This window comes from Pyrgilauda ruficollis, unplaced genomic scaffold (genome assembly GCF_017590135.1).
Source record: "Pyrgilauda ruficollis isolate IOZ18807 unplaced genomic scaffold, ASM1759013v1 scaffold59, whole genome shotgun sequence".
Taxonomy (NCBI): Eukaryota; Metazoa; Chordata; class Aves; order Passeriformes; family Passeridae; genus Pyrgilauda; species Pyrgilauda ruficollis.
Genome location: NW_024527599.1, coordinates 1,695,158 through 1,716,411, shown reverse-complemented (window position 1 = coordinate 1,716,411; position 21,254 = coordinate 1,695,158). Strand labels below are relative to the sequence as shown.

General features: G+C 54.3%; 1 protein-coding gene across 1 annotated transcript; it reads left to right on the top strand.

Annotated features, from left to right (window-relative positions):
* The first annotated feature begins 485 nt into the window (after positions 1 to 485).
* Positions 486 to 20,530, top strand: DHRS11 (dehydrogenase/reductase 11). The gene is made up of 7 exons (XM_041482872.1): positions 486 to 660; positions 8,803 to 9,012; positions 14,220 to 14,314; positions 15,399 to 15,528; positions 15,975 to 16,067; positions 16,650 to 16,715; positions 17,936 to 20,530. The coding sequence occupies exons 1-7, from the start codon at positions 529 to 531 to the stop codon at positions 17,975 to 17,977; spliced, it is 768 nt and encodes a 255-aa protein (XP_041338806.1). The 5' UTR covers positions 486 to 528; the 3' UTR covers positions 17,978 to 20,530.
* Positions 20,531 to 21,254: the final 724 nt, after the last annotated feature.

The following is a 21,254-nucleotide window of genomic DNA, read 5'->3' as shown; positions in this document are numbered from 1 at the left end:
TGCTCTGGGAATCCTGGCTCAGGGCTGTGCCCAAGGGCAGCACGCTTGGGGAGGGGGTTGGATTTGGAAGGGTGCAGCTTGGGCCGTTTTGGGGGCATTGTTAAATCCCACCCTTTTCTTTCATCAATTCAATACCTATCCTTCTGCCTCTTCTGTTCCAATTAATTTCCTCACGCATTTCTGGGAATTATTTGTGCATCCTTAGCCCTGGGGAGGGTGATAACACCCCTTCCCCACACCCATTCCACCCCTCTCCAACCCCCCTTGGCTGCTGCCTCTCTGCTCCGCTCTCCCTCCCGCACCTTTTCATGCCGGCCAACAAAAACCCCAAAAACCCGCGCTCCCATCTGGAGCTGCGCCCCGCCAAAACTCAGCGCCCCGAGACCGCGTCCCCATGGGCGGGGCCGTGTCCGGGGCGTGTCCCCAGGGCGTGGCATGGGCGTGGCATGGGCGTGTCCCGGGGGCGGGGCCGGCGGGCGGGCGGCGCTTTGTGCGCGGCGCGGGCGGCGCTGGGGCCGTGCCGGGGCCATGGAGCGCTGGACCGGCCGCGTCGCGCTGGTCACCGGCGCCTCCGTGGGCATCGGCGCGGCCGTGGCGCGGGCGCTGGTGCAGCACGGCATGAAGGTGGTGGGATGCGCCCGCAGCGTCGACAAGATCGAGGTATACCGGCGGTGACGGCTGCGGGGCGGGGGCCGCCTCCCCACGAGGCCCGGCCGGGCGCTGACACCGCTCGGGGGATGCTCGACCCCGGCTGCTCCTGGCTACCGAGCCCTTAGAGCGGGGGGAAGGTGTCCGAGCGAGGAGCGGGGTCAGTTTTGGGGTTTGTTTTTTTTTTTTTTTTTTTTTTTTTTTTTTTTTGTGCTGTTGCTTATCGAGGTTAAAAATAGCATCTCCCCGGGAGCGGGATGGGGCTGCGGGCGCTCGGGGATGCGGCTGCTCGGGAGGCAGGGAGGTGGTGTTAAAACAGGCTTCGGTCCTGCCAGGAGCATCTCCAGAGCTCCGGCAGAAACCTGATGGCGCTGGCTTGGGAATAAAGATGCTTAAAAGAAGTGTTTTCCTGCGATCCTTGTTGTGCGTCGGTCAGCTGTGCCTCGCAGCGGTTTTTTTGCCATTTAGGAAGTTTCCTCTGAGGGTGGAAATAAGTTTTAGTCATCTCAAATGTTGCCATGCTGGGTGTTTGGAGCTGAAGGAGACCTGTGCAATATCCAGGGCTGTGTGTCCCTAGCCGAGGTGGTAAGGGCTCTGCACAGCTACCTGCACTGGGAATAAATGCTCCAAAATTCCTGGAAACCAAGCCTTGACATCCGTGGCGTTGCTAAGTGGGGTTGAGTGAAGAAATGCTCGGGAAAATCCAAACTTTTCCCTTTTTTCATTGCGAAGGATCCACTTGCAGAGAGGAGAGAGCACCAGCGTGACTTAGTGCACCGTCCTTTGGGGCTGCTGCTAATTTTGGACGTGGCAGCGTTTTGGTGCTGCGGTTTGCAGGGAGAGCTGAGCCCTCCAAAGCCTTTCCCACGTGCAGCTGCGGTGTTGGATGTGCCGGAGCCTCGGGGTGCCTGGCAAAGGATGCTGCAGAGGATGTTGTCGCTTCCCATTCCCCTGCAGAAAGTTATTTCCAATATTGCTGTTTCCAGTAGCGCCCTTATCTCGGATTTTCTTCTGGAATCTTTTCATTTGGGAAAGAAATCAGTGCAACTTGTGTTTTCCTTCGGCGTTCACGTGGGTTTCCTTCCTTTCCGAACCTTTCCCGGCCAAAACACGGCGTGGGTTTAAAAACCAGCAGTGCTGCAAAAGGCTTTGTGCTTTGATTTGAATGTGCACCAGGGCAATCACTCCTGTATTGATGATTGATTGATTGATTGATTGATCGGGTTTGCAGGTGTCCTGTGCTGTCTCAGACACGTGTCCCCACAGCAGCTGGTGTTTGTCCCCATTCCCTCCCTCCTCTCTGGGACCCGAGTGTGTCTGCAGTGCTGTCATTTGTTTTGGTGGGTGTCTGGATTGTGTTTTGCTGCGCTGCTATTCTGGGTTTATTTATTGTCCAGCATGTTTCCTTAACGAGGAAGAAAATCCCAGCGGGGAAGGGAAGGTGCTGGAGCGTGGGGGGATCCAGGGTCACTGTGGGAACAGCTCTGTCACCTCCTGGCTGCCAGGGATGCTGTGGGAACTTTGTACCCAACCCTGCCGTGCTTCAGAGCAGGGCTGTTCATGGAGCTTTCCTCCAGGAGATTCACCTTGAGGCTTTTCCTTAAAAAAAAAAAAATTAAAATAGGAAGATAGCCAGACTAGGATGTGTTGGGTTTGACTGGGGGGGATTTGAGGGATGCTCTGAGGGCTGGAACACAGAGATGGAGGGAGAAGAGGAATGTGAAGGAGCCAGAGCATCACAGCCATAGTTAAGAGAATTATGGAATCCCAGGTGGTTTGGGTGGGAAGGGACCTTATAAACCATCCATTCCAACCCCCATGGCAGGGACACCTTCCACTGTCCCAGGGGCTCCAAGGAAGCTTGATGTGGAAAGAGGGCACACAGCAGGGAGTAAAACCTGGAATACAGAGCTCACAAAAACATCACATTTCATTAAAGTTCATGAAGGTCACGGGTTTTAAGGTGAAATGGCTGGAACCCCTGTGTGAGGTGGTTTTGTAACCTCCAGCTAACTGAAAGAGCAGGTTGTCTAGTGGGGATTTAGCTCGGGCAATAAATGCTATGTCAAGATTTCTTAATCTCTTGGAAAATCAGATAAGGGCTGGAGGCAAGATAACGAAGGATTTGCAAAGTTGCGTGTTTGGCATTAAACCCGTGTCACAACTCCAGTGGTCTTTATTTGGCTTTTGAAATAAAAATGGTAATGGCTCACAAAAAAAGCCCCAAAAAAAACAAAACTGCAGAAGGATCTTTTTGGTTTTTTTTTCCTTCCAGTGGCTCCACTGGCCACGTTTCCCTCTCTGCTCAAGCAGCCCCGTGCTCCCCACTCCTGCTGCTGCAGACTCTTCATGTGGGTCATCAGGCAGGAGCTTCAAACAGTCAGACGTCGAGGAATAAAATATAATTAAACTGGCTGTATTTTCCTTCTGCATGCCAGGAGGTAATTCAGGTTGAAGGCTTGTTTTAAATGCAGAGCCTGGAGGTACTAACAGCTGTCAAGGACTTCTTGGCGTGCGCTCAGAGAGCGTTTGCTGCTCTCCAGACACCGCCACGCGTTCCAAGTCAGGAGCTTTAATGAAGCAGCCAAGTGTTTTTAGCGGCTTGGAAGAGAAGGTTTTGGGGTGGAAATGCTCCTTGGGAGATGATCACCCTCACAGAGACCCCCTTGCTGCTCCTGGGGTCTCCAGGGTGCAGAGACTCGCTGGGATTTGCAGCCACAGCCGCTCGGGTGCTCCTCAGCTTCCCCCTGCTCCTCCTCGTGTTTTCCAGGAATTTGTGTTTGGTGTCTGGCTTCTTGCAGCGGCACAAAAAAGGGGAGAATTTGCACATGCATGGGACAAAATGTTCCTGCCCTCCCAGCTGGCAAAGCCCTCCCTGGTCTTTTATTCAGTGAGATATGTGAGTTTTATTTTGCAGGGTTTTTCCCCAGGGTGGGGAAGAACTGAGAGGGTTTTTCTGGCTCAGAGGGACTCTGCAGCTTTTCTCTTGCAGCACAGGAAGGCAGGAGACAGGGAGCTGTTTCCAAGGGGTTTGCAGTGATGCTGGTACTATGCTTCTTTTGTAATTAAAATTGATTTATTTTCTATTTCTAGAGAATGGCAGCAGTGCTGGCAGGTGCTCTCCCTCCATCCATGGTGTCAGAGCCCTGGATCTGCAGCGTGCCTGGGGCTGCCACTGGTGGGAGATGCTCCAGGTGGGACACTCCCAAAATCACTGGAAACCTTCCAGCAGCTCGTTTGTCTTGCTCTGGTGTGACCAGGGACACCATGGATGCCGTGTTCCAAAAGAAATCCATTTTTTCCCCCTGCCTTTGTTGGCGTGCTGAGAGCAGAGCCGTGCAGGAAGCAATAAATGTGACTTAAGATACAAGGTTTAACCAATTAATTCCAATGCATTTGTGACAGGTATTGATCAAAGGTAACATTTATAACCAGGGCCTGCTTTGTCAAGGTTAGATCTTGCTCGGGAAACAGCCTTTGATAAGCTGAGCAATTGATTGCAGGTTGGAGCAGCCCAGGCTCTGAGCAGGCTGTTGGGAGGAGGAGGAAGGAGCTGAGTCTTCCTCGTGGGATCTGAGCATCCATTTTTGGGCTCTCTGGTGGCTTCCATGAACCCTGAGGTGCAAGGGAGGCTCTGGACCCCGTGGGTGCTCCTAGGAGGGTAATTAACAGTGTGTTTAATTCCCTGCAGGCAGATCAGCCGATGGTTTAGAGGTCACCTGCTTCCATTTTGGCATTTTGTCTGTCCCTGCTGGGTCTGTCCCTCTGCCCAGCAGCTGGGGTGGCTTTCCTGGGCTGTTCCCACAGGTTTCCCCAGTCCCGAGGCAGGATAATCCCAAGGCCTGTGGAGTGAGTGACCTTGGGAGCCTCCTTGGCCCCTGGCAGGGATTGTTCTGTGTTTGGCCAAGGCTTTGCCTTGGATGGTGGGCGCTCAAGGCCTCTCAAGTGCTTTTATTGCCACTTGTCCCTGACCAGATCCTGTCCTGATAAACAGCTGAGATCCCATCATTGCTGTCAGAGTGGGGGGAACAAATACTTCTCTGTCCTCATGGTGTTCCTCAGCCTTGAAACTCAGGGGGTTTAAACCGGGTTGGATTCCTCCTCTTTCTCCCCCAAAATGTGCTTTAAGAATGTCACTTTGCTGCAGCTCCCCTTGTCTGCTGCTCTGCTGTTCCCTGGGGTTTGCAATGGAGCAGACACCTGAGCTGGGTGTCTGTGGGTTCCTGGGGATCTGCAGTGATCCCAGTCCCAATCCCAGCAGTGATCCCAATCCTGACAGTGATCCCAGTCCCAGCAGTGATCCCAATGCCAGCAGTGATCCCAGTCCTGACAGTGATCCCAGTCCCAGCAGTGATCCCAATGCCAGCAGTGATCCCAGTCCTGATAGTGATCCCAATCCTGACAGTGATCCCAGTCCTGACAGAGATCCCAATCCCAGCAGTGATCCCAATCCTGACAGTGATCCCAATCCCAGCAGTGATCCCAGTCCTGACAGAGATCCCAATCCCAGCAGTGATCCCAGTCCTGACAGAGATCCCAGTCCAGCAGTGATCCCAGTCCAGCAGTGATCCCAATGCCAGCAGGCTCTGTGGGGCTGGGTTTAGGGCTGGGTTTAGGGCAGGCTCTGTGGGGCTGGGTTTAGGGTTGGTTTTAGAGCAGGCTCTGTGTTTCTGGTTTAGGACTGGGTTTGGGGCAGGCAGGCTCAGGGGAAGGCAGGCTCTGTGGAGCTGGGTTTAGGGCTGGGTTTAGGGTTGGTTTTAGGGCAGGCTCTGTGGGGCTGGGTTTAGGATAGGCAGGGCTTAGGGCAGGCTCTGTGTTTCTGGTTTTAGGGCAGGCAGGCTCAGAGGAAGGCAGGCTCTGTGGAGCTGGGTTTAGGGCTGGGTTTAGGGCTGGGTTTATTTCAGATTTCCATCTCCAGCTGCTGGAATTCACTGGCCTCGTCTGTGTTGCTGTTGCATTACCTGATCACTCTCAATTTGTGCATGAAATCTGGAAAACCAGCTTTTTTTTTCTTCTTTTTTTCTTTCCTCCTTGTGCTCAAAGTGGAGTGAGCATCACTTGAGTGACTTAATGGATGCTCTGAAAAAAAAACCCTCTGCGAGCTCCGTAGCTCAGAGTTGCTTTTCAAAAGTCTCTTGCAAACTTGCCTGCAGTTGATGTCTCTTTGAAGAGTCTGTGATGACTCTTTATCTGTAGATGGTTGAAGCACGTTCAGCCCTGCCTGGATGTCAGCAGTGTTCAGCACTTGCTTTTCAAAGAGAATTTGTTAGCACAAGTGCAGCCCGAGAGATGAAAGGATCTGTGTTGGAGGCAGACAGGGAAAGAAAGGTTTTGAGAGAGATTTGATTCCCCTGGTCAGTTGTGGCAGAGAAGCTTTTCTCCCAGGGTGAAAATCCTTTTTCCTGGTGTGGCTGGAGGCTGGCTGGGAGCAGAGGATGGGCAGCTCCAGCTTGGAGGGACCACAGTGAGGATGTGCTACAGCTCCCTGCTGCAGCAGGCTCATCCCAGAGCAAATCTCACCCCCCTTGCTTCCTCTGCTCCTTCATCTGGGTCTCCACTGAGAGGCTGCACTGGGCAGGGAGAGCTGGAAGTGGCAGCTGGACATGGAGACAGAGCTGTGGAACACGGCCCTGTGTCCCTCTGGGCTGTCACTGAGCTGCTCTGTCCTTTCCTGTCCATGTCCCTCTTCCCTGCAGCCAGCTCTCCTGGCACGGGTCCTGCTCTGGGAGATTCCTCCCAACCCCCTGTGCTCAAGTTTCTCGTTTTTGGACATCTTTGGCATTGCTTGATTCGCACTCTCACACCAGTTCATGGTCCTTTTGCCCTTTTTCCCTCCTGTATCTTTGCAGGAACAAGGCCCCATCCCTGGAGCAGTTTAGAACCTTCCAGGAGCCCTTCCTCCTGCTGTGAATTTCCTAAATGCTGCTCTTGCAGAATCCCCCCACCTCGGCTGTTTTTTGAAGCGTGTGCTCCCATGGTGAAAAGGAATATATTCTCCCACTCCTATCAGCACATCATCAACAAGATTGCCTGCATGGCAAAGTGCAGGCAGCCCCAGGAGGGCACGGAGAGGTGGGATTCAGTCCCAGGGGCACCTTTGTTCAGGCAGGGATGCTGGCAGCCCAGCCCGAGCGGGGCTCTCCGGGGATGCTGCTGCCAGGGATCGATCTCCGGCTCAGCTCAGCACATCCCCTCCTCTCCTGGTGCTGTGAGAGCAATCATAATCATTCTTGTGTTCTGCAGGGCCTTCCCTGAGCTGGGAAGCAGGCAGGAGAGCAGCTCCTGCACCACAGCTCAGCCCTGGGCTGGTTCTACCTTGTGGTCCATGAAAGCTGCTGGGGTCTGGGGAAGGTAAAGCAGCAAAGCTGCAGCTGCCTCCTCAGGGCCTTGGTCCAGCTCTGTGCTGGGCTCAGCTGTTGGGAAAGGCTGAAAATCATTCACCAAACAGCCCCAGAATGCTTCATTCACCAAACAGCCCCAGAATGCTTCATTCACCAAACAGCCCCAGAATGCTTCAAGTGAACGTGTTTGGGGTGCAGGGAGGGGCTGGCGTTTGTCCCTCTGCAGGGCAGGAGCTCGGAGCTGCCTCCACGTGCAGGAGATTCCTGCACTGGGGCCTCGCTCCTGCTTTTAGGAAAGGCTGGGAATGGCAGTGCCTGGAATGCAGGGAGGAGTGGGAAGCTGCCCGTGGCAGGAGCAGGGCTTTATTGCACTTTATTGCACCCGCTGAAATGTCGCTGTCGGTGCCGCCGCCGCGGGCCGCGCGTCCCGGTGATTTGGTGGACATTTGTAGCCAGAGTCCATCTCCCCTCAGGAGCCAGACATCATGTGGCTCCTGCCTGGCACTGGGAGCTGTCACTGTCACTGTCACTGCTGTGACACATCGGGGAGGAGATGCTGCTTCTCATTAGTGTCAGGGGTAAAGGGCGTCCTGGGAGATGAGCTGGCGGCCGGCGGCAGCTCCTGGCCTTTCCTTGGTGTGTCTCACCCAGCCTGACAAAAGGTTGGGATATTTGGAGTCATCCTTGCTCATGGCTAACGAGGAACTGTCAGGCACGTCCTTTGCCAGCGTGGCAGGCTCACAGCCTGCTGCCAGGGCAGCACTGATTTGTATTTTGCCAGCGCTGCTCACCTTGAGCGGGACTGCCCAGGGTGATGGACGAGCACCGAGCCTGTCCTCAGCTCAGTAACTGAGAGGCTGAAGCTCTCAGCTTCTCCTGGATATTGATATCTCCTTTTTCTTAATTAGCATCACAGTGATTCTTCCCCAGTGCCTGCTTTTCAGGCTGTGTTAGCCCTGAGGTGTGTTTTTCAGGAGGTGGCTGGATAAGCTGCTCCATGGGGAGAGGGGGCTGATGGCTCTTTCCATCCTTCCTCCTGGCTCTTTCCATCCTTCCTGCTGGCTATTTTTCCCTTTCCTGCTGGCTGTTTTCCCCCTTCCTGCTGTCTATTTTCCCCCTTCTTGCTGGCTGTTTCCATCCTTCCTGCTGCCTGTTTTTCCCCCTCTCTTGCTGGCTGTTTTCCCCCTTTCCTGCTGGCTGTTTTCTCCCTTCCTGCTGTCTATTTTTCCCCTTCCTGCTGGCTACTTTTCCTCCTTCCAGCTGGCTGTTTCCCCCCTTCCTCTTGGCTATTTTTCCCCCTTCCTGCTGTCTATTTTCCCCCTTCCTGCTGCCTATTACCACCCGCCCCTGCTGTCTGTTTTTCCCCCTTCCTGCGCTGGCTATTTTTCCCTTTCCTGCTGGCTGTTTTCCCCCTTCCTGCTGTCTATTTTCCCCCTTCTTGCTGGCTGTTTCCATCCTTCCTGCTGCCTGTTTTTCCCCCTCTCTTGCTGGCTGTTTTCCCCCTTTCCTGCTGGCTGTTTTCTCCCTTCCTGCTGTCTATTTTTCCCCTTCCTGCTGTCTATTTTCCCCCTTCCTGCTGCCTATTTCCACCCGCCCCTGCTGTCTGTTTTCCCCCCTCTCTGCTGGCTATTTTTCCCCCTCTCTGCTGGCTATATTTCCCCCTCTCTGCTGCCTGTTTCCCCCTCTCTGCTGCCTGTTTTCCCCCTTCCTCTTGGCTATTTTTTCCCCTTCCTGCTGTCTGTTTTCCCCCTCTCTGCTGCCTGTTTTCCCCCTCCTGACGGCTGTTTCTCCCTCCCTCCTCTGTCTCCCCTAGAAGCTGGCAGCTGAGTGCCAGAGCGCTGGCTACCCGGGCACGCTGATCCCCTACAAGTGTGACCTGTCCAACGAGGAGGAGATCCTGTCCATGTTCTCGGCCATCAGGACCCTTCACCAGGGTGTGGATGTCTGCATCAACAACGCGGGGCTGGCCCGGCCCGAGCCCCTGCTCTCGGGGAAGACAGAGGGCTGGAGGACCATGATAGATGTGAGTATCCCTGGGCCACTTTTCTGTCTCTTCTGGCCACCATCTGCTGGTTCCAGAGCTGAGGAGCTGCTCCCCAGCCTGCTCTGACAAAGCCCAGTTGTGCTGCTTGGGGAGTGGAAGGACATCCTGCCCTGCTGAGCCTTCACCTTGGAGGATGGAGTCACAGCAGCATTTTTCCTTTAGCTCACTGGCTTTCTGAAAGGTGAAGAGCCTCCCTTTTTCTTTTTTTTTTCTTTTTTTTCCCCCTTCAATAAAGCAGGAAATCGAATGCCAGGCGCTGGGTTTTGCAGCTAATCCTGTTAGTTGTGGCAGTGGTTTTGTAGAAATGGGCAGATTCTTTTTGGCTTAAAAAGCTGTAATGCTTTTTGTCTTTTCAGCTTAATTTTCTGCCCGTAATCTGGTTAGGGCTGGATGTGAATGAGAGTATTTCATGTGCAGAAATGGGAGTTGTGCACATGGCCTATCCCATTTACAACTTCTGCCTGAGTCCTCCTCTCCTGAGGTGCTGCTGGGCATCTTCTGTGACTTCACCATTTTTTGTCATTATGTGGGGGCCCTTTTCTGCACACATCAGTGGGACCTTGGGATGGTTTGTGTCCTTGCAATGTCTCTGGCCAGGGAGGTGCTGAACCAGGAGCTTTTCACTGAGTGATTTCCCCTCCTGTGCCACCTTCTCTTGTGCATGGAAACGTTTTCCTTGCAGGAACAGGAGTGGAACTCATGGCTGGGAGCAACCCTTGTGGCACCTCCAGCAGCTCTGGGAGCTTGTCCTGCTGAAGGGAAGGAGATGTCAGAAAAGCTGTTTGAAGGCTCAGGGCCACTGTGTCCAGCAGTGGAGTCAGCTGGGACGTGCCAGCTCCCCTGGCTGTTCCTGTGCTCTGGTGTAAAGCGAAACAGAGGAGCGCTCTGAGCCTTCACACTCCTGCTGCCAGGCCAAGAGCTGCCATATCCTGCCTAATTAAGTTCTTGTTAGGATTTTGGCCCGACTGCTGGCTGCTGTGGCTGCAGCCAGGGCGAGCTGAGCCCAGCTCTGTGTGCCCAGCCTGGGTCACTGCACGGCCGCAGCTCCCGGCCCCCGTTGCCATGGAGGCTTGAAAGAAAATGAACTGAAGTGTAGCTGAGGCTGAGCTGCTGTCCAGCAGGGCACTGCCCAGCCCTGGCTGCCTGAGAGCCAGGCCCTGGGGGTCACCTGGGCCTTGGCAGCTCCCTGTCCTTGTCCCTGGGGCTGTGTCCTGTGTGGATCCCTCGGGGATGCTGCGTCTCCCTCGTGCTGCTTTGTTTTTGTCAGGTGGGCAGGCTTGGGGACACTCGTGGCTTTTCCCAGCTCCCCCAATCCATTTCCCTTCCCTGGCTGCTCAGCTGGAAGTGCTCCCATTATCTCACCTTCCACCAATTTTAGGGAGGAAGATTTTGGGGTGGGACGGTCCTGTATGAGACGCTGCAGTGTTGGTGTTCACAGTGGGCCCAAGTTTGGGGGCCTGTGGGGTCCCCCTGCTTGTGGGGGCTGCTTTGGGCTGGGATGGGTGGGGAGGAGAGGCAGGGTGGTGACCCCACAAGGGCAGGGTTAGGAAAGCAGGCTGGGGGAATGCTTTATTCCCAGGGATGATCTGTATGGCTCTCTGCTCTCAGTGCTTGGCAGAAATGCTCTTGTAGCAGCCTGAGACACCCCAGCTTTCCCCCTGTGCTGCCAGGTATTTATTTCCCTCTCAGCGTCCTCCAGCAGCTGCTGGCTTGGCTCCTGCTTTCTGTGTTAATGGAATAGCCCTGAAACACAAAAGCAAACCCTGGGATGCTCCAGAGCCCAAAGCTTCACCCACCCCAGCCTGGGCAGCCTGGCAAGGCTGGGCTTTGCTTTTCATGCTGCTGCTGAGGGGTAGGAACAGCTCAGTGGAGTTTTCCCTTTTGTTCTGTGCCCCTGCTTTGTGGCTGCATGGCAGTGTCCCCTGGCAGTGTCCCCTGGCAAAAGGATCCGGCACTGTCCCTGTCTGCAGGCGCCGTGGCAGGGCTGGGGGGGCTCTGCAGGGCCAGCCCCCCCTGCCAGGGCACCCCAGCCCCCCCAGAGCAGCCCTGGCCAGGCCCCTTTCCCAAACAGGGATTGCTGCCAGCACCTTCCATGGGCTGCTGGGCTCTGCAGAGCTGTGTGGCAGCAGGGAGCCCTCTTCCCAAGCTTGCCTGGAGTGCTGGGAGATGCTGTGGGAGAGTTCCAGGGCACCTCTGGGCTGCAGGATGGGAAAAGTTTCCAAACAGCCATCCACCCATCGATTTAGGAGGCATTAGGGCCTTAAATTAAAGGCTTTTTTTTTTTTTTCCTTTTTGGTAAATTGATTTTTGCTTCCATGCATTTTTTATGAGCTTTGAGGCTCTGTGTCCTTCCAGATCCCCTCTCAGTATCCTCCTTCTTGCTATACATCTAACAATCAAAACCATGTTATAATTTACTTATAATTTACTTATTCCTCTCCTTTTCTAATGTTCTGGTTCTTTATTGTCTGGTGTTTATCCCCAGGGTGGGAGCTGCTTCTCCCCAGGCTGTTTGGAATGAGGGATGTGCTGTTTTACAGCAGCACAGAGCCCTGCCTCGCCTGCCAGCAGATCTGCTGTGGGTGCAGGAGGGAAAGTGTCACCTCAGGCAGGTTCTGAGCCCATCCTCCCTTGGTTCCCAGCTTCCCCCATTTTCTCCCTGGTTTCTGAGGCTGGAGCAAAGTCCTGACGTGCAGGAGGAGCTGGGGCTGGCTGCTGTGCACACTCTGAGCCTCTGGGGCTGCAGCAGCTCCTTCATGTCTTACCCACTGACCTTTCCAGCCAGGAATTCAAGCTGAACTTCCCATTTTCCCTGCTCAGGGCACCGAGGGCTGCAGCACACATCCTCTAGACAGGGAATGGCTTTGATTCTTGGCATTGTTCACTGACGAGCCAGGCTCTGTTCTTGCTGCTTTTCCAAACCATCTGTGCAGGGATCTGTCTGCTGGGAGCCGTGCTCCCATCTGTGCTCTGGAGCTGGGGCACTCCTTTGGCTGCCTTGGAAAAGGCTGGTTCTGGGAAAGGGGAGCCCTGAGCGCTTCTAGGAACAGGATCTTTTGTGTTCTGGGATCTGGCAGTTGGAGCTGGTTAACTGCTGGGAGATGTGGCTGTCACAGAGCTGCTGTGCACTGAGCCCAGGTGTGCTGGCCACCCCTGCCAAGAAACCTTTGAGCCTTTGCTCCCTAAAATAGGAATGAGGCAGAAAAATGTCTGCTGTGGGTCTGTGTAACAACAGCCTCGGGGCCACACGGACTTGCTCATTTTCCTCATGGGTTCCTCAGTGCCTGTTCCACGTTTTGAAATGGGATTTCACCCCAAAAACCAGGCTGTGCTGCTGGGAAAAGGCCATCCCAGCTCAGCTGCCTCCCAGCCAGTTGTTTGGGCTTTTATCACGGGGCTCTGGACTTCCCCATGGGGCTGTTGATTGGGATCTGGCTTTGCCAGGAGCTGTCAAAATGTTGTCACTTTGCCCAGGCCGGGGATGGCTGCTCTGTGAGTCACTTTGGGGTGATGTTACCCTCTAGTGGCCTTTGGGGAGGCTCCAAAAAGGAGCTGCCTGCTGGGCTGGGGCAGGAGGGAGGCAGGGCTTGGTTTGGCACCAAGGGTTTGGCACCAGCAGGTGCCCAGCTCCACATCCCAAAGCCCTGCCTGCAGGGTGACTCCTGCTCTCCCTGACCACCCTGCTGTGGAATCCCCAATCCTGCCATGCCCTGCCTGCTCTGGGCTTCACTGCAGTGCTGAGGGGCCCTTGTGCTGCCTTCCCTGCTCCTGTTCTTCCTGGCACAGCCCAGGTGCATTCCCAGGTTAAAGATTTATCCCTGCAGCCCCAGGTGTGATGGTGAGGTACCCAGCAGTGCCTCTGCCTGACCAAAGGGCACTGGGTGGGGGTGATGGCTCCACTCGTGCTGCCTGGGGACTGCCAGGGTCAGATTAAAGCCCTGTTTATCTCTGGCCAAGACAAAACTCTCACGCTGGCCTCTGGCAGTGAATGGGGAATAAGGACCAGACAAAAGCAGTGACAAAGATCTGACCCCGCTCCTCTTTGTGCTGCTCAGTAATTGCATCTCCCAGCTCCATCCCTTTCCTCTCCTGTCCTTTTGTGCCAGCAAGTCCCAGTTATTCTGCCCCATTCTTGTTCTTTGTTTTCCCAGTGATGATCCCCAGCCCTCTCCCCTCTCCATCCCTCGCTGTCCCCGTTCCTGCTGCTCCACCTGCCTTCTGATTCATCAGAAAATCACTTCTTCCTGGAGGTTGCACCCTCTGCAGTGTGCTCAGACCCTTCTGGGCTGCTCATTTGGCTGGCAAAGTGACACAGGGTTAGACAGGACCTGCCAGGGGATGGTCACAGCCTTTCTGGAGGCCTTCAGCAAAACCCCTTCCAAATCTCAGCCACTGAGCAATTAGCACTGCTGCTGAGATTGCTGCTCATCAGTACCTCTGGGCCCTTTGTGTCCCAGCTGGGAGAATTTCCTTCTCTTTATCTTCCCAGCAGCTTTGGCTCTGTGTTTATGGTCAGCACAGGCTGGAATTAATGCTTGTGCATTAATGCTTGTGGAGGTGATAGGACCGAGTTTAACCAAGCCAGGGAAGTGCTGCTGCAAAGAGCAGGAGCCTGGGATGCCCTGCATCCTGAAGGACTGGCTAAATTGCAGCTCAGGGCTGAGGCAGGGACAGGTTGGTGGCTCCCACACCCCCAGGCTGAGCTGCCCACCCTGGTGTTCCCTTTGCTTTGCTTTGCTTCCCGTGCCTGGGAGCTCTTTTGGTGCCTCCTGTGAGCTGCTGGCGCTCTGACAGGCAGGATCTGGGGATTTCCTCGTTAATGAGCTGACCTAATTACCTGCTGGTAGAGCCCAGCCAGCTGCCCATGCTCCGGAGTGCCCCGTGCTGGGCAGAACCGCTGTGGGGAGGGGCTTTGCTCTCCCTTCCTTGGGTTTTACCCTCTCACCTGCCCCTAAAACAACCAAGTCCGTTTATTTCTGCTCCCTCTGGGTGTCTGTGCACCCCCTGCCCCTGTGGCTGCAGCCCCCAGCTCAGCTGTGGGGTGTGAGGATGAGCAATTCCCTCTTTGGGTTTTCCTGGGAATTGCCCTGGGACAGGGATGGAACTGATATCCCAGATTTTGGGCGCACAAGGGGTGCCCGGCAGGGCTGCTGGCCTTCATTTCTTCTTCTTTTCTCCCCTCTCAGGTCAATGTGATGGCCGTGAGCATCTGCACGAGGGAGGCTTATCAGTCCATGAAGGAGAGAAACATCGACGATGGGCACATCATTAACATTAACAGGTGAGCAAAGGGGGCTGTGGGATCAGCCTCGGGGCCCTCCTGCTCTTCCCTGCAGCACACAGAGGATTTCAGCACCGGGTGGGGTCAGCCTGGGGGGATTTCTCCTCCTCCCTGCCTTCCAGGAAGGGTTTCAGCACCGGAGCTTCAAGCTTGCTGTGGTGCTGATGGGGTTTCTTAAGGATTGTGGTGGTTGATGCTTCAAACTTTGCTGGTCTAAAGCGAGGAAGACCAAAACAGGGAGCAAAGGGTACCCCAAATGAGGGAGTAAAGGATCTCCCAAACCATGGAGAAAAGGATCCCCAAACCATGGAGAAAAGGATCTCCCAAACCATGGAGAAAAGGGTACCCCAAACCAGGGAGTAAAGGATCCACCAGACCAGGGAGAAAAGGGTACCCAAACGAGGGAGTAAAGGATCCACCAGACCAGGGAGTAAAGGATCTCCCAAACCAGGGAGAAAAGGATCCCCAAACAAGGGAGTAAAGTGTACCCCAAATCAGGGAGTAAAGAATACCCAGACCATGGAGAAAAGGGTACCCCAAACCAGGGAGAAAAGGACTCCCCAAACGAGGGAGCAAAGGATACCCAGATGAGGGAGAAAAGGATCTTCCAAACCAGGGAGTAAAGGATCCCCAAACCAGGGAGAAGAGGATACCCAAACCGTGGAGAAAAGGGTACCCCAAACGAGGGAGAAAAGAATCCCCCAAACCAGGGAGAAAAGGATCCACCAGACCAGGGAGATAAGTGTACCCCAAAGCAGGGAGTAAAGGATCCCCCAAACGATGGAGCAAAGGATACCCAATGAGGGAGATAAGGGTACCCCAAACCAGGGAGAAAAGGATCCCCCCAGCCAGGGAGATAAGTGTACCCCAACCCAGGGAGCAAAGGGTGATTCCAGCCCCTGCAGATGGGCAGGGCTCTTGGTTGGTTTCTGGAGCTGCTCAGGGAGCTTTGGCCGTGTCAGAGGAGCCCGAGGTGATGTCTGTCCCCTCTGCAGCCCCCGTGCCAGTGGGTTTACTGGGGTTCTCTGAGTGTCCCCAGGGTCCCTCCCAGCTGCCAGCAGCGTCCCCTGTGCTCTGTCCCCAGCATGAACGGGCACAGCGTGGTGCCCCAGTCCGTGGTGCATTTCTACAGCGCCACCAAGTACGCGGTGACGGCGCTGACCGAGGGGCTGCGGCAGGAGCTGCGCGAGGCCAGGACCCACATCCGAGCCACGGTGAGTGCCAGGGCTGCTGCCCCTGCTGCCCTCGGGATGCAGAAATGGGGCTCAGCACAATGGGAATGGGCAGGGAATCCTGTCCCAGGCAGGTGGGGGCACAGCGGGTCTGGGAAGGGATTTTTGGGGTGCACAGAGTGGGGAGCTGCTTGTTGGGGGGTCACGTTGATAGAAGGAGGCACTCAGGTGGGCTGTTGGTGATCAGTCAGAGCTTTTCCATGGTTTTTTTTGCTTCTCTGCACCTCTGGGCTGTGAGGAGGGAAGTACCCACCAGAGGTGCCTGCCACAACAATCAGTAAGGCGAGGTCTGCCCACTTCAGCTGGTCCCTTAAAAATGGGTGGGAAAGGAGAATAACAGAAAAACGAAATATAATTTTTAAAATTATTTTTTTACTGAAGAGGAATTACAAATCCTATTAGGATGTGGTCTGCTTTTTTTTTTCCAGTGTATATCTCCAGGACTGGTGGAAACAGGATTTGCTTTTAAACTTCATGACAACGACCCCGAGAGAGCTGCTGCAACCTACGAGAGCATTCGGGTAGGACTTGGAGGAGAGGAAGCAGAGGGAAGTGGCTCTGGTTATAAATGAACAGTCTTTCTCCTGGCTAATGGTTCCAGAGAGTGCCCAGTGCTCTCCAGTCTCAGCCCTCAAACCTCAGATTTTCCTCTGGTATTTACACACTGTGTAGGTTTTCATTTGGGTTCAGTTTCCAGCTCCTTCTATTTTTCCTTTTATTTTGATGCTTCTGTAAATAAGTGTCAGTCAGCTTTGCCATTTTGCAGGCTGTGACTTCTTCATTGCAGGGAAGATGGGACAAGCAGAGGTGCCAGCACAAGGAGCAGTGCTGTCTTAGGTAGCAAGGGATTTCCTGTGGGAATTCCTGGCAAGGATGGCATTGCCTGACCTGGCAGAATCCCTGTGCCAGCAGTGGATTATCAGCAAAGGATTATCAGCACCAGACACATCCTTTGTTACATTTTCAATGCATTGGCTATTTCCTGCTTGCTTGTACCTCCAGTGACCCTGTCAGAGCTCATCAAGGCTGGGCAGGAGAGGGGGGATCTCGTGGGGAGCTTTGTGGGTGCCCTTTGACCGAGAGCCCCCTTGCTGTCGTTGCAGTGTCTCAAGGCTGAAGACATGGCCAATGCTGTCATCTATGTCCTCAGTGCCCCTCCTCATGTGCAGGTAGGCTGGGGCTGGGGGGCTGAGGGCTGCCCTGGCCTGGCTGATCTGCTGCTGGATCAGCTGGGAGCTTAGGGAGCCTGTGCTGGGGATTAGCAGGGATCACGTTTGTTTACACTTGCAGCTCTGGGATGGCACTGCTGGGGCTCTGGGATTGCCCAGGGTGTGGGATTGCTCTGGGATGGCACTGCTGGGGCTCTGGGATTGCCCAGGGTGTGGGATAGCACTGCTCAGGGTGTGGGATTGCTCTGGGATGGCACTGCTGGGGCTCTGGGATTGCCCAGGGTGTGGGATTGCTCTGGGATGGCACTGCTGGGGCTCTGGGATTGCTCAGGGTGTGGGATTGCTCTGGGATGGGCTCTTCACATCCCTGTGGATCCAGCAAAGGCTGAGCTGACTCTGATTCTTCCCGCAGAGGGTGCTGGGGCACTGCCCAGGCTCCCCAGGGAATGGGCACATTCCCAAGGCTGCCACAGCTCCAGGAGTGTTTGGACAACCCTCTCAGGGTGGGATTTTGGGGTGTCTGTGCAGTGCCAGGAGCTGGACTGGATGATCATTGTGGGTCCTTTCCAGCTTGGGATAGTCTGTGCTTCCCAGAAAAGGACTGTGCAGGGCAGGGGGGTGTGAGGGATAGGGGCACACTCTGCCCTTCTGGATGGTGCCACCTGAGATCTGCTGAGAGTCTTGGCTTCTGCCAGCTGCCAAATGATGTGTTGGACCTGCTCCCCGCAGTGTGGGCTGCCAGAGGGCCTCTCCTCCTGAGAATCCAGGAATGCTTGGCCAGCTCTGGGCTGGAGGAGGAGCAGAGCTCCTGTTGGGAGAGCAGACTTTGGTCAGAGAGCTTCCTCAGTGTCTCGGGTGGACTCTGCTCCCTGGAGCAGGACGTGTCCCCTGACACTGCATCCCTGGGGATAACTGGCTTTTTTTTTGCTTAAAAAGATCAAAACCCTGCCTGTGGCAGCTCTGTGAGCTGGACCAAGCTGCAGCCTTGAGCCCTGGGGTTGTAAGCAGCTTCATCTGCACCTTTCCTGTGTTTATCTGAGCTTTTGCTGCCTGCTGAAGGCAGAGATGCCTTCAGCTCTGCTTTCCTCCCAGCTCAGGCAATCATCCCTGGCCACAGGCTGGTGCAGCAGAGGAGTGCCCAGTGCAGGGCTCCAGTGCAGGGCTCCAGTGCAGCATTCCAGTACAGAATTCCTGTTCCATTCCCTGCTGGTCTCTTGCAGATTGGGGATATACAGATGAGGCCCACGGAGCAGATCTCCTAGCAGGGCAGGGAGGATGAGGAGGACCACGAGCAGCACCGTGCCCACTCCACCTGGAGCCCTCTGGCAGCCCAGGCTTCCCTCAGCTGGCTGGCAACGTTTTAATCAAGTACCAAGGATCACGTTTGAAGAATTATTTTTCTCTCCCTCTCTCTGAGCTGGTGCTGGTGCTGAGCCAGTTTGAAAAAAAAAAAGAAAAAAAAAAAGAACCACAAACTCGTAGTGGGTCTCTTTCTCCCCCACTCCTTTCTGAAACTGCTTACGAGTAAAAATGTATTTGAAAATAATGCAGGGAAGTGGTTCGTGGAAGATTGTTTGTCTCCAGGCTGGTTTATTCTTCATTTTGCTTTCTTTTCAAGGTTTGTTTGATCTGAGTTGCTGATGCTGTGTGTGGAACTAGGTGAAGTGGCACAAGATGTTTGCCAGCTTCAGTGTGCTTAGGGTTTGAGGTTTTCAGTGGATGTCCTACATGAATCCATCCAATACTCTGAGTTTATTTCATCAGGTTGGTTACTGATGGTGGTGATGCATGTGATATTTTCCAGTTCTTTTGTACTCCACTGCCCTAACCCCAGTGTACAACCTCCCCCAGCCCTCCCTTCCCCTTTACATAACTCATGCCTGCCAAGTTTGAGGAAGTATAAATGTGTGTGCTTGATATTTCTCTTTTTTTCTAGGTAGGTAAATAGTTGGAGGAAGAGCACCTGTCCCTGTGCAGGTTAGGATGATAATCTAAGTGACATAGTTACAGTAAGAGTGAGTTGTTTGGTATTTTTAATAAAAACTAAACGTGTGCTGTCTTGTGACCACCTCTATCCTCGGTATCATCTCCCAGCACTCTCGATGTTCTGTGTGTGATGTTTGCATGCATTGACACTTTTCTGGAAACGTGGATTGCTCTGCTGCTGTTGCAGTGCTGGTGCTGAGGAGCTGGAAATGGTGGAAGTTTATTTTTATGTAGAGACACAAACTCTGAGAGAGAGAGAGAGAGAGAGAGAGAGAGAGATGGAGTGGAACGAGCCGTGCCGAAGGTGTCCAGAACAAGGAGAGAGATTTGCAGGGGCATTTTGGCCACAGAAAGCAGCAGGTGAAGGGTCTGGCTGAGATCTCGTGTTGGTGCAGCCCCAGTGTTTGGCTCTGGGTTTACTCTGAGTTCAGGGAGAGGAGAATTGGCCCTGAAGCAGAGCTGGAGTTGTCTGGAGACCCTCTGCAGGGAGGTCTGTGTGTGTCCAGCTCTCCGTGGAGCTCTTGGACACGTTGCCTTAAGGCTGCAGACCCTGTCCAGCTCCTGCTGGGCTCCAGAAGGTCAGGGATGGTCAGTGGGTCGGAGCAGAGGATGGAGAGCCTGGGAAACTGGGGTTGGATTGTTTGGCTTACACCAGGAGAGCCCTGGGAGTTCATCTGTGTCAGCCCTGCACAAGGGAGACCAGAGCTGGGCCACCAAGACACGAGTTCAGCTCCCTGCACAGCCTTGGGCAAGTCACTTTACCTCTCTGCCTCAGTTTCCCCATCTGGAAAATGGGGATATAACACTCACCTACCTCACAGGGGTGTTGTGAGGACTCACAAGCTTTTGTAAAGCACTTTGACAGGCGCTGTGTAAGTGCTGAGTGTTGAAATTGAAGTATTATTATGAATTAAACCTTGTGATACCTAGAATTCCTTGTGCCAAAGGGGAGCAGCTGTAGGAGGATACAAGGAGAAAACTGGCAAAATGCTCCTTTCATGATGGCAAAAACAAAAGGCAATTTGCCCCTTTTTTTCCTCTTTATTAACACATGGTGTGTTCTGTCCATTCCTCACCTGTTTCTACTGACAAGTGCACCTGGATTTGGCTTTTTAGTTTGTTGTGAGTGAAATCCCTGCCCCTTGGGAAGCCTTGCTCCAGGATGCCAGGGTGGTGCCTTTGTGTGGATTCCCAGCAGGTGCCCCGGGCAGTGTCTGCCATCCTTAGAAGGTGTTTGAACTACTAAAGAGGCCAAAAAAAAAAGAAAAAAAATTGAGAAATTAGGAACTTCTGAGCAGAAAAAAACCGAGCAGGGATGTGGGCAGCAGTGGTGAAACATGGAATTGTGGCAGTGCAAAGTTCAGCAGATGTTGAAATGCGTGGCTGAGGAGGGCCTTTACATCTCCCTGTGCTGTAAAAGGAGGATTTGCAGAGAATTGCTTAAGATGCAGAACCTTGACAAAGGGTTTGTCCGGGGAGTTGCTCCCTGCAAATACAACCTGGCAGCCCTGCAGCCCTGGAAGTTGGTTTATTTTTTTTCCCCAAGAACATTTGTATGTCTCTAAAGTGACCTCGAGATGACGTGCAGTATATTTTTCCATTTGAAGTGTGGTTTTAGGGGGTCATCCCTGCTGCCTGTTAACCTCCCCCAGAAGGAGGGCTCCTCGGGTGGCCTTGGTGGCACCTCCTGCCACCCTCCTGGGATGACACGGGACCCCACTCCGAGGCAGTGAAACCCCTCAAACGCCAGGGTCAGTGAACTGTGTAATTTATCAGTAGCTTTCTATTGTGAACTGTAAAATAAAGAATAAAAAGAGAGGCACACTGTGGCTCGCCTGTGGTGCGTTTTGTTATTTTCGTGTTAAAACTGAACACCTTTTTTGGCTGTTCACAGCCAAAGTTTTGTTTGGGGAATGACCCAAACAGAATCCTTCCCTTTGGGGTCTTTATGAGGAAAAACAGAGTTTCTTTCCAGAGCTGGACAGCATCCAGTTGTCTCAGGGGTAACGTGTGGAGGTCTGGGGTAACCTGTGGAGGTCTGTCCGGGGACAGCTCTGGGGTGCTCCGTTCCCGGGGGTCTGTCCAGGAACCTGGGGTTCCCCATTCCTGGTATCTGGGTCTGTCCGGGGCTCTGGGATGCTCCGCTCCCGGGATGTTCCCGGTACCCGGGGTCACCGGGGTTCCCCATTCCCGGGATCTGTCCGGGGCTGTGGGATGTTCTGTTCCCGTTCCCGGGGCTCTGTCCGGGGTCCCTGGGGTTCCCCATTCCCGGGGTCTGTCCGGGGTCACTGGGGTTCCCCTTTCCCGTTCCCGGGATCTGTCCGGGAGCTCTGGGATGCTCCATTCCCTGGCTATTCCCGGTACCCGGGGTCACTGGGGTTCCCCATTCCCGGGGTCTGTCCGGGACTGTGGGATGCTCCGTTTCCGGGCTGTTCCCGGTACCCGGGGTCTCTGGGGTTCTCTATTTCCGTTCCCGGGGGTCTGTCCGGGGTCACTGGGGTTCCCCGTTCCCGGGGTCTGTCCGGGGTCACTGGGGCTCTCTATTCCCGTTCC

Coding starts and splice junctions, on each gene's coding strand:
- DHRS11 (XM_041482872.1), top strand. CDS start 529: ATGGAGCGCTGGACCGGCCGCGTCGCGCTGGTCACCGGCGCCTCCGTG. Junction 15,529..15,974: donor GGACCCACATCCGAGCCACG/GTGAGTGCCAGG, acceptor TTTTTTTTCCAG/TGTATATCTCCAGGACTGGT. Junction 16,068..16,649: donor CAACCTACGAGAGCATTCGG/GTAGGACTTGGA, acceptor CTGTCGTTGCAG/TGTCTCAAGGCTGAAGACAT.